The 12,141-nt window shown below is 41.7% G+C and overlaps 1 protein-coding gene across 12 annotated transcripts in view; it reads left to right on the top strand.

The window, feature by feature from the left end:
* The window catches only part of PRDM10 (PR/SET domain 10), a 110,712-nt gene that overhangs the window by 63,488 nt on the left and 35,083 nt on the right, over positions 1–12,141 (top strand). For all 12 annotated transcript variants that reach the window (XM_055273740.2, XM_063635660.1, XM_055273734.2 and 9 more), the window contains 4 exons: positions 225–428; positions 5,510–5,582; positions 7,960–8,077; positions 11,303–11,432. In XM_055273740.2, the coding sequence (XP_055129715.1) occupies positions 225–428; positions 5,510–5,582; positions 7,960–8,077; positions 11,303–11,432 (525 nt within the window). The remainder of the gene's footprint in view (positions 1–224; positions 429–5,509; positions 5,583–7,959; positions 8,078–11,302; positions 11,433–12,141) is intronic.

Below are 12,141 nucleotides of genomic sequence, written 5' to 3'. Positions count from 1 at the left end.
TTTTAGATTTTGCCAGCCAATTTTCCCACAGTTGAGGCTTCAGAAAGTGTCTTTTCCCTTTGACATTTGGCAAGTCATAGGTCTAGGATTTTTGCAGATACAAAGGAAAGAGCCAGGATGTATGGTTAATTTTAGGAGCAATATTTTGCATATTGTGACATTATAAAATGTGTCTCATATTGAAGGTTTTGTTTTGCTTTTGGTGTGGCTTTTTTTTTGTGCAGGTTTCTCTTGATAAAGGGGACAGAAAAGACAGGGATTTACATGAAGACCTGTGGTTTGAGTTGTCTGATGAGACGCTTTGTAACTGGATGATGTTTGTACGGCCAGCCCAGAATCACCTGGAACAGAACCTGGTGGCTTACCAGTATGGCCACCATGTGTATTATACAACCATAAAAAACGTGGAGCCCAAGCAGGAACTGAAGGTACAGTGCTGCCAGACCCGTGCTGCTATTTGCTAGCAAGAGTGATTGTTTAGGACTTTTTGCAATTTTATTTTCCTAAAGTGGGTTTGTTTAAAAAAAAAAGGCGGGGGGGAGGTCATTTTCTGGTTATTCACATACTTATTGAGTAGCCATCATGTAGTATACACTGTCATAATCCTGTAAATAGAATGAAAAGTATATGGCTTTTATGCTTATCAAAGGGCCTATGTGAGGCCGGGCCTGGTGGCTCACGCTTGTAATCCCAGCACTTTAGGAGGCTGAGATGGTTGGATCACTTCAGGTCTGGAGTTCAAGACCAGCCTGGTCAACATGGCAAAACCCTGTCTCTACTAAAAATACAAAAATTAGCCGAGCGTGGTGGCGGGTACCTCTAATGCCAGCTACTTGTGAGGCTGAGGCAGGAGAATCGCTTGAACCAGGAGATTGCGCAGAGCCAACATGAAAGCCTGAGGTCCAGGGGTAAGGAGGTGGTAGTTCTGGGGAGTAGACCGGTACAGATGCTCCTCTACCTATGATGGAGTTAGATCCCAATAAGCCCCATTTAATTGAAAATATTGTAAACTGAAAATGTACTTAATACACTCAACCTACGAATATCATACCTCAGCCTGGCCTGCCTTAAATGTGATCAGAACACTTGCATTAACCTACGGTTGGGCAAAATGATCTAACACGGTGCCTATTTTACAATAAAGTATTGACTGTCTCATGTAATGTATTGGATACTGTACTGAAAGTGAGAAGCAGAATGGCTGTATGGGCACTCAGATGATTTCTACTGAACGTGTCTCACTTTCGCACCGTCGTAATGTCAAAAAATTGTAAGTCAAACCATCGACAGGAACGCATCTATATCTGTGACGGAGTGATTAAAGATGTCGGTTAACTTCATTTACACACTCCATAGTTGGGAAACAGATGTTTAGATGTATGGGCAAGATGTTTAGATGTATGAGCAAGATTTTTTTCTTTGTATGAATGTTTTACTCAAAGAATCCTATGTACTGACTTCTGATTTCAGAAATATATTTTGGGGTAATAACTTGAAATTTATCTAAATAATAATTCTTGATGACATAATAAAATTTTGCTATGATTCTAAATGAAAATTCCTCTTTTAAAATAAAGATTATATTAAAAACATGCCAAAAGAGGGGATGAAAATACTCTTTAGCTTCCTGATATAAATGAAAAATAGACAAGAAATAATCATGTAAGTACACAAACACTGAACTGCACAGTGCCTCCATATGGTACAAATTAGAAATGGATACCTCTTCTGAGGGAGAAAGAATCCTGGATTTTGTTCAAAAGGTATGCAGAACCTCTGTTTTTGAAACCATCAGCTAGAGAATCCATAAACCCCAAAGAAAACATGTAAAAGGAGATTTGTATCTCATACCACGTATTCCAATAAATTCCTGATTAGAAAAAAAACTGAGGTGAATATTTTTTAACTGTGAAGGGCAGATTGTCTCTTTTAAACCGGTAGGTAGAACTATAAAGTTGGAGAGAAACAAATAATATAATCGTTCAGTCTAATGAACAACCATAAAACAAATCAAAAGACAACAGAACGAGGGAAATATTTGTAATACACATTAAAAGGTTCAACTTTGAAAACTGACAGACTTCACTACATCCAGATGGACAAATGAACAAATGTCAGGAATTGACTTTATCTGGAGGAGGAAAGAAATAGTAAAAAAAAAAGTTTTAAAACAAAAAATAGCGAGTGCATTCTGGGCTTAATACCTACATGATGGGTTGACAGGTCCAGCAAATCACCATGGCACATGTTTACCTATGTAACAAATCTGCACATCCTGCACATATACCCTGGAACTTTAAAAAGTTAAAAAAAATTTTCAACATTAATAATTTTAAAAACCCTCAAAATAACTGTGAGCTACTATTTATATTTAAATTCGCAAAAATAAATGGATACAGTACAATGAATGTGAATGTTTAAAAAATAGGAATGTTGATTGTAGAATTGGATTTCATAAAACATTTCTGGAAGTATATAGCAAAAATGTTCTTGGCTGAGTAAATCTAATCATTGAACGTTAGTCAGAGGAAATAGTTATAAAAAGAAGACAGTACTAGACTCTACTGTATTTCACTGACCCTAAGATACCAATGACTTGGCCGGGCGTGGTAGCTCACGCCTGTAATCCCAGCACTTTGGGAGGCCGAGGCGGGCGGATCACGAGGTCAGGAGATCGAGACCATCCTGGCTAACACAGTGAAACCCCGTCTTTACTAAAAATACAAAAAATTAGCCAGGCGAGGTGGCGGGCGCCTGTACTGGGGAGGCTGAGGCAGGAGAATGGCGTGAACCCCGGGGGGCGGAGCCTGCAGTGAGCAGAGATCGCGCCACTGCACTCCAGCCTGGGTGACAGTGAGACTCTGTCTCAAAAAAAAAAAAAAAAGATACCAATGACTTTAGGATGCACTATTATTTTATGCACCATTAAGAAAAAAAGCTACTATTAAATTATAGTGCTTTTTCAAAATAAAAAATGGTTAGAAGGAGCTATTTTAGACTTATTTTGACATAATTTTAAAATTACATCATACTTGTGCATTCATAAAAAGACACACTGAAGCAAAATAAATTGGTTGAGGTATAAACCACTTTGTGTGCAGAGCCTGAATTCTTTTTCCTGCATCACTGTTTGGCTTCATTGTGGATGTTTGTGCCTTTCTGTATGCTGTCATCTTCTGTGCCATTGAGAGTGTTGATGCAGCTGCAGTATTTTAAAAATAAGTGTTCTGCTGTTGCCCCTGGGATGTTCCCTCAAGCCACTGATCACCTTCCTGCAAGTTTTGACACTGTGCTTTCCCATTTGATTGAACTCATCTGTGTCTTTTTCCTCAATTGAATCACGTATCCTCGAAGTGGAGAGGCTTTGGATCAAGCCTGTAGGAAGTTTCTGACAGCTGATGCCTTACTGAGAAGCCCTGCAGGACGCACGCCAGCCTTGCATGGCTTTCAGATTTCTTGTGTTTGTTCTGAGGGAAATGGCAGATCTTTTTGGCCTTGATTTGCATTGCTTGGCAAGTGTTCACTCATGGGGTGTCAGTGGGCTTATAGCTGAATGAGGTGAGAACAGTACAAAGAGCTTGACCAGGTTTGTGCAGCAGCAGTGAGCAGGTAGCAAGAGCTCCATCGTGGCCATGACTGTAGAAGGCCCTAGAGTGTGAAACACATCCTGACTTCTGACCTGTGAAAATATTTAAAAATATACCTTGGAATTTATTAGGGTAGGATTTATAATAGTAAAATGATAATCCATCTAAAAGTACAACTACAGGGGCATAGTTAATTAAATTATAGAATACAGACTATATGACTATTATTCCACAGTAAAAAATAAAGTGTCTTTATAAATATTTCCATATATTTAAAATAATCCATAAAAATTATATATGATTAATTCCTTTAGTAATTGATATATTGAACCCTTACTGTGTTTGAGACCCTAGAAAACATAGACCAGCTCCCTATGTTCAGGGAACCTCTATTCTAGAGCAGAAATGGACAGAAAGATGTAAACAAGCAAATAATAACTCATGGGGTAAGTTCCATGAAGGAAACAGATGGTGCAGAAAGAGCAGGTAACAAGAAAGGGACCGATTTTGATGTGATGGTTAGCGAAGGCCCTGCTGACGAGGCACTACTGAGGCTGAGAACTATGGAATGGGGCCAGCACTACAGAGGGTTAGGGCATGGGTGAGGGCAGAGAGCCCAGCACTCGTGGGGGTGAAACAGCAGGGCGGAAGGCTTGGGGTGGTGAAGCACGTGGCATGTTTGAGCAGCTGAAAGCAGGCCCTGTTGACTGAAGTGTGGGTCAGGGAGATTGATAAGGGCTGAGGTTGCTTTTCCAGGTTGGGGAGATTGTGGAGCCCTTTGGAGATTATCATCAAGCATTTCAGGTTTACTATGAGACGAGAAGCCGTTGCCTGCATGACAAGATCTGATTGTGTGTTCTTTTTATTGATATATATTAGTTGTACATATTTTTGGGATACGTGTGATATTTTGATGCCTGTATATGGTGTGTAATGATCCAACTGGGGTAACTGGGATTTGAGGAGACCACTCTGGCTACTGTGTAGACTGCAGAGAAAAGGAGAGGCCAGTCAGAAGGCCAAGTGGTCATCCAGGCAAGAAATGGTCTTGGCATGCATCAGGGTGCAAAAGCAGGGATGGAGAACAATTGAGGGAGTGGTAGTCCTTGCTAAAGGCATATAGAAGCAAGCAGAGAAATCAAAGACACCTTTCAGGTTTCAAGTCTGAGCAACTGGTTGGAAGGTATTCATCAAGATGGGGAAGATGGGTGGAGGTGTGAGTTGGAAAGCATTGAGAATTCCATTCTGGACATGCTAAGTTTGATCTGTTTATGAGACATCCAAAACATCCAGTCAGACACACTCAGGGAACAGAGAAAGAGGGTCTGGGATGGATATATTAATTTGGGATTCATTAGCATAGAGTTGGTTGGAAATGAATGTGGCCACCTGAGGTCAAAATAAGAAGGCCCTACACTCTGACTAAGCTTCGAGCCACACCAATATTTAGAAGTTAGGGAGAAAAAAAAAGAGGCAAACAGAGTGAGCAGAAGTAGCCAGTGGGTGGGCGGGAGAAGGTGGTTGCCTTTGAAGTTGTCATTGGTGACCCCAGTAAGGGCTGTTTGGTGGCAACCACTATGACTACAACCCTGTAAAAACCGGTGTTTAAATACAGATAAGAAATCAGAGGAGGCTGTTTTATTTCATTGAAGAGACTATGATTATAATTCTTGTGAAGTTATTCTAGTAACAGAAACTATTTTCTGAAAAAGCAAACAGGCAGTACGTCTTGGCAAATGAACCTCCTGACTGATCTGCTGGAAAGGTATTGCAAGGGGAGCCCACAGCATGATCTTTTTCTCCTTTGTTAATGGGCTGTGGAAAAGCCTGAATTGTTTCCTGTGAGCAGGAGAAATCATTTAAGCATGCAAAGAACATCTGGTGATGTCCCCAGTTCTTGATGATATACTTGCTTCTTGCAGGTGTGGTATGCCGCATCCTATGCTGAGTTCGTGAACCAGAAAATTCATGACATTTCTGAGGAAGAAAGGAAAGGTGGTTAGACATTTATGTTTTACATTTTCTATATGAATTCTAAATTGTATATATCACATCTTTATGAAACCTCTCTTTTTTTGTCTCAGTATATTTCAGAAGCTATTCCAGTAGGTTTTTTAGAGACACACGTCTCCATCTAATTCAGTGTCAAATTACAATGACATTTACATTTCTTTCATGTGTGCTGGAAAATAATATTTAATATAATGAAAACTTCCAAATGCCAAATTAGAACCTAGATCAGAGGACGATTCCTATCCAGATTTTATCATCTCTGAGGATATACCAAGGCAGGCATTGGCTTTGTTTTTAATGCAAATGTCACTGAAGTATAATCTACATACAGAAAGCTGCGCACGTCATAAGTATACGGCTTAAATTTTCACAGAGTGAACACACCCATGTAACCTGCACCCAGATCAAGAAACAGAGCATTAGTGTGCCCCAGAAGTTTCACTGTGCTGCCTTCTAATTCCTACTCACTCCCAAGTGTAACTCTTTCCTGACTTCCAGTACCACACATAAGATATGCTTGTTATCAAATTGTGCATAATAGAATTACATGATATGTACACTTTTGATGCCTGGGCATCTTCTGCTGAACATGGTATTTGTGAGATTCATCCACATTGGTGTATATAATTTATTTATTCTTATTATTATTTGGTATTCTAGTATATGAATGTAAAACAATTGATTTATCCATTTTACTGTAGATTTGGTTGTGAAATGCAATTCTGACACTAACTATCCAGAGTTAGGTCAAGTTTCACAGGCTCAGGGCAGTCAAGGCACCCCTGACTTCAGACACCAGCTGGAGGCTCTGGAGCTCCCAAGCCCCAGACCAACTAGCTACAGGTTAGGAACTTCCCAGGAACTCCTCAGGTTTGATAATTCACAAGAATGACTCACAGAACTCGGAAAAGCACTATTTTTTTTTTTTTTTTTGAAATGGAGTCTTGCTCTGTTGCCCAGGCTGGAGTGCAGTGGCGTGATCTCTGCTCACTGCAAGCTCCGCCTCCCAGGTTCACACCATTCTCCTGCCTCAGCTTCCCGAGTAGCTGGGACTACAGGCGCCCGCCACCACACCCGGCTAATTTTTTGTATTTTTAGTAGAGATGGGGTTTCATCGTGTTAGCCAGGATGGTCTCGATCTCCTGACTTCATGATCTGCCCGCCTTGGCCTCCCAAAGTGCTGGGATTATAGGCCTGAGCCACCGTGCCCGGCCGAAAAAGCACTATTCTTAACAATGGCCATTTTGTTATAATCCTTTATATTTGTTATAATATGTAGATCTATATATCTAATATATAAAAATGTATGATTTTTATATATTAGGGCCAGCCAAATGAAGAGGTGCATATGGTCAGGTCTGGGAGGCCCCAAAATGTCCTCAGGACATGCCACCCTCCTGGTACATTGATGTATGATTCCCAGCCATAGAAGCTCACCCGAGCTCATCCAGCATTTTTATTGAGACGTCATTACATAGGCATGACTGATTCAATCATTGGCTGAGTGATCAAGCTTGACTGCCAACTCCGCCTTCTCCCCCTCCTTCCATGAGGTCAGGCTGATAACCCCTGGCTCAAAGCCCCACATTTCTAATTACATGGTTGAGCTTTCCTGCATGGCCTGTCCCTGCTCTGAAGCATCTCCTTAGAATAAATTTGGGTATGTTTGTGGGGTGGGACACCATGAATAACAAAGACACTCCTATTACTCAGGAAATTCCAGTGACTTAAAGGTTACCAACTAGGGACAAAGACCAGGCAGATTCTTTATTACATGATAAGATTGTTTCTAGTTCTTGGCTATTTTGAAGAGTGCTGCTGTGAGCATTCTTATATGTCTTTCAGTGAACATATGTGCACATTTCTGTTGGGTATGTATCTGGGAGTGGAGCTGCTGGGTCATGGAGTATGTCTATATTCAACTTAGGGGATGCTTCTGAACATTTTGCTAAAGTAATTATACTGCGCATTGACTTTTAAGTTATTTGTGCTAAAATACACCCTCAGATTATGAAACTTGGGTCTGAACTGCTAGGTTATCTGAATACAGATCTCTGTAACATCTTATGTGTTTTCGGTGTGGTGAAGTTGTGTGTGTGTTTTCAGGGCTGTGAGAGGGTCATGTGAGGGTATTTGTTCCTTTGATGTCTTGCATGGATGCATTAGAAAATAAGATCCTAAAAAGCAACTCTCTGCCAAATTTTAGCTTTTGCTTTGATAAAACAGTAATGCAAATAGCAGATACTGTATAGTGATGAACTCTTTGGGCTGCAGCAAGATAAGAATGGGGATCGCAGGCATTTGAGTTTTATTGGTGTCTATCGATCATCAGCCTTTATGATTTCTCTCCTGTGACTAGTTCTTCGAGAGCAAGAGAAGAATTGGCCCTGCTATGAATGTAACCGCCGGTTTATAAGCTCGGAGCAGTTGCAGCAGCATCTTAATTCTCATGATGAGAAGCTAGATGTGTTTAGCAGGTATGTATGAGGGAGAAAGGCTCACAGACTGAGTTTATAAAGGTTCAGAATCATTTCTATATTGTCCACTAGCTAATGAGTGTCTCTGAGTGTCTCCGAGTGTCATGTATGGATAGGTAACCAGGTGGGCTCCTGAGGGAACCGTGCGTGTTACCTGTCATCTCCTTTTCCCTCTGCTCCTCATTTACAATTATCCATCTTTTCCAGCATAACCGGTACCCAGCAATGGGAGATCCTTTCACCTTAGGTAAATCTCCCTTAATTGGAGATTCCGAAATAGGAATTTTTGAGATAGCACATACCTTTAAATTCATCGGCATCTCTAATTTTCAGACTTTTTTCAGCAGTACAATTACTTAATCAAACCAAGTCATATGTTTAATTCCACTATATAAAAAAGACAGATGAGGGGAGAATCATATAGGATGAAGTGGGCAGGGGCCAGATCAGGTAGGGCCTTATGGGAAATGGTAAGAAATTTAGATTTTATTCCAAGTGTGATGAGAAGTCTTCTGAGGGTTTTGGTCGGGGAGTATTGTAATGTTGATTTTTTTTTTTTTTTTTTTTTTTGAAAACCATTTTGGGGCCGGGCGCGGTGGCTCACGCCTGTAATCCCAGCACTTTGGGAGGCCGAGGCGGGCGGATCACGAGGTCAGGAGATCGAGACCATCCTGGCTAACACAGTGAAACCCCGTCTCTACTAAAAATACAAAAAATTAGCCGGGCAAGGTGGCAGGCGCCTGTAGTCCCAGCTACTCGGGAGGCTGAGGCAGGAGAATGGCGTGAACCCCGAGGGGCGGAGCCTGCAGTGAGCCAAGATCGGGCCACTGCACTCCAGCCTGGGCGACACAGCGAGACTCTGGCTCAAAAAAAAAAAAAAAAAAAAAAAAAAAAAAAGAAAACCATTTTGGATAAAAATAACACCTGGAAAAAAATAATCACTAGCTTATATTGGAGAAAGAGTGAAGACAAGGAGTGCTGTTAGCATCTATCACAACAGTTTGGGGGAGGAGTGAGGGTGGTTTGGAGTAGGGTCGTGCCAGGGGGACAGAGGTAGGGTTGCCAGCTTTTCCAGGGTTTGGAAAGAGAGGAGATGTGTGAGATGGTAGTTGGGTAAGTGGGAAAGCAAATGTTCTAGGGAAATACCATACAATTGCCCACTACATTAAATGCCCAGTTGGGGTTCATGGTTATGAAATGAAAGTGAATCCACTAGCATGGCTGTGCGTTGTTCTCCAGCTTCATTCAGCTGCAGGGATGCTGGTGCAGAGCAGGCAGGGAATTGAATTACACAGAGTTGTGGCTTTGCCAAGTGCTCATAACACACATTGAGAAAACAGAGCAGCCGTGGGATGGGAACTGAGAGCACGCACAAGGGAGTGGTTCCGGTGGATGACCATGGAGTGTATGCTGGGGAAGAAGGGGAGAGAACATCAAGGCAGTGATGCAGAGCTGCACAAAAGCACCAGAAGGATTGGATTGGAGGTGCTCGCATGGCTGAAGGGTTGTTGAGCGCCGGGTACTAGAGGGAGTAAACTACAGAGCCAGGGTAGTGTCCGAGTGGGCAGTGCATGGGATTGGCATGAAGAGGCTTACAAGGATGACAGGGTCTAGAATGTGACCGCAGGGGTAAATGTCTAAGGGGGAGTGGACACAGTGAGATTTGAGTCACTCCTGGGAATCTCCAAAACTCTGTTTGTGGCTCTATTGTAGCATTTTTTTATATTATATTGTGATTTTTGGTTTATATGCCAGCTCCCTCTTCTAGACCCCTGAGGGTAAAATCTGTTGCCTGTAATCTGATGTCCTTAGTGCCTAGCACAGCATGTGATACACAGTAGGTAATACGTTTGTTAGCCAACTGTTAAGAGAAACCTGGGACAACTAGGAAGATTTGAACTTTGACTAGATGTAATAATACTCAGCAACTCTCAGATATTTCTTAGGTGTGATAATGGTATTGTGGTCATATATATATACAGAGTCCTTATGATTCAGAGACATGCCAAGATATCTAGAGATGAAAAGATACCTGGGATTTGCTTCCAAATCATCTACTGGGTGTGTGTGGGGGCAAGTGGTGGGGATATAGATGGAAAATGTTGGCCATGGGTTGAAAAATGTTGGAACTGGGTTATGGGTACATTGGGCTCATCATGCTATTCTCTGCATTTACCTAGGTTCAGAATTTTCCAACATGAAGGGTCTTTTAAAAGTTCTTGGAAAAAATATATAGTATTTGTTAAATTATTAAATAAATGAGTGGAAGAATAAAATTTGATCTGATTGACATTGTACACTTCCCACATACATATCTTCTAAAAGAAGCTTTCATAACCTACTTTTTAAAGCCTTTTTTATTAAGGAATTTGTGTTTGTTGGCAATTCATGCCAGGTGTGGTGGCTCATGCCTGTAATCCCAGCACTGTGGGAGGCCCAAGAGGGAGGATTGCTTGAGTTCCAGACCAGCCCAGGCAACATGGTGAAACCCCGTCTCTACAAAAAATTAAATAAAATTAGCTGGGCATGGTGCTACATGTCTGTAGTCCCAGCTACTTGGGACGCTGAGGTGGGAAGATCGTTTGAGCCCAAGCCCAGGTGGTTGAGGCTGCAGTGAGCCATGATTACATCACTGCACTCCAGCCTGGGTAGCAGAGCAAGACCTAGCCTCAAAAAAAAAAAAAAAAAAAAAATCCATTAAAGGGGATGCAAAATTTAATTGATGTGTACTAGGCATATTATGAAACAATTGAATTAGAAATTTGTTCTGACCTTCCAGAAGCTTGTAGTAAAACAAGAAAGTTGTTTGAATTTGGCCACATTTCTTGGAAGGAATATGAGGCGAGGCCAGGGGAAAAAGAGAGAAATAATGGGAATCTTGTCTCAGATGACATCTCCTGGGAACACGCTCAAAGGCTTAGCATGTTCTGTCCTGTCTGCCTTCCTCACATCATTTCAGAAGCAAAATATTGTCAGTGCTTTGAATTTTTATAGCTCTTTTCTTCAGAATAATTGAAGACATACCTTTAAGCTGTAATAGAGGGGAAAGATGAGACATTCAGAAAGTGTATATTAGTAAAACAGTTGTTTCCATTGGAGAAAATCTGGGAAAGTAATAAGGTGAGAGAAATCAAACTCTGGGGTTCGTAAGGATCATTTAGGTCGCTACTTGTTATGGAGTATTATGTAACCATGACGACTTGTAACCCAATCTCTTGTCCCCAGAACAAGAGGCAGAGGAAGGGGACGAGGCAAGAGGCGATTCGGTCCAGGTCGACGGCCAGGGCGTCCTCCAAAATTTATCCGCCTGGAAATCACCAGCGAAAATGGGGAAAAGAGTGACGATGGGACACAGGTATGGGGGGAAGGGAAGGAGCCCTCCTTAGATGCTTGTGTGGAGGACTCGCCAGATCCCTGACGAGACCTAAATACAAAGACCTCCCCAATGTTTGTAGACCTTTCCTATCAGACCTTGCTGCCTGTTAATTAAAGCATGATTGGAGAATGCCAGAAAAGAATGTATTTCAAGTGTTACCTACAACAAAAACCCAACTTTGCTGCTCTAACGATTTAAAATTGACCAGAGTTGGCCAGGCGCGGTGGCTCATGCCTGTAATCCCAGCACTTTGGGAGGCCGAGGTGGGCGAATCACGAGGTCAGGAGATTGAGACCAGCCTGGCTAACACGGTGAAACCCCCGTCTCTACTAAAAATAAAAAAAAAAAATTAGCTGGGCGTGGTGGTGGGCACCTGTAGTCCCAGCTACTTGGGAGGCTGAGGCAGGAGAACGGCGTGAACCCGGGAGGCAGAGCTTGCAGTGAGTCGAGATCGCATCGCTGCACTCCAGCCTGGGGACAGAGCGAGACTCCATCTCAAAAAAAAAAAAATAAAATAAAAATAAATAAATAAAATTGACCAGAGTTAGTAGAGGTGAACTTTGTTTAATTAGTTTAAACAATTAAAATTATTGATATTCCAGAAAAGTCAGATCACAGTCTTTTCCTTGTTAAGTGGTCTGGAACCTCTCCTGCTTTTGCCTTCTGTGCATAGTTACCTAATTAACTT

Source organism: Symphalangus syndactylus, chromosome 3, assembly GCF_028878055.3.
Source record: "Symphalangus syndactylus isolate Jambi chromosome 3, NHGRI_mSymSyn1-v2.1_pri, whole genome shotgun sequence".
Taxonomy (NCBI): Eukaryota; Metazoa; Chordata; class Mammalia; order Primates; family Hylobatidae; genus Symphalangus; species Symphalangus syndactylus.
The sequence above is the reverse complement of the archived record's forward strand: the minus strand, read 5'-3'. Positions and strand labels throughout refer to the sequence as shown.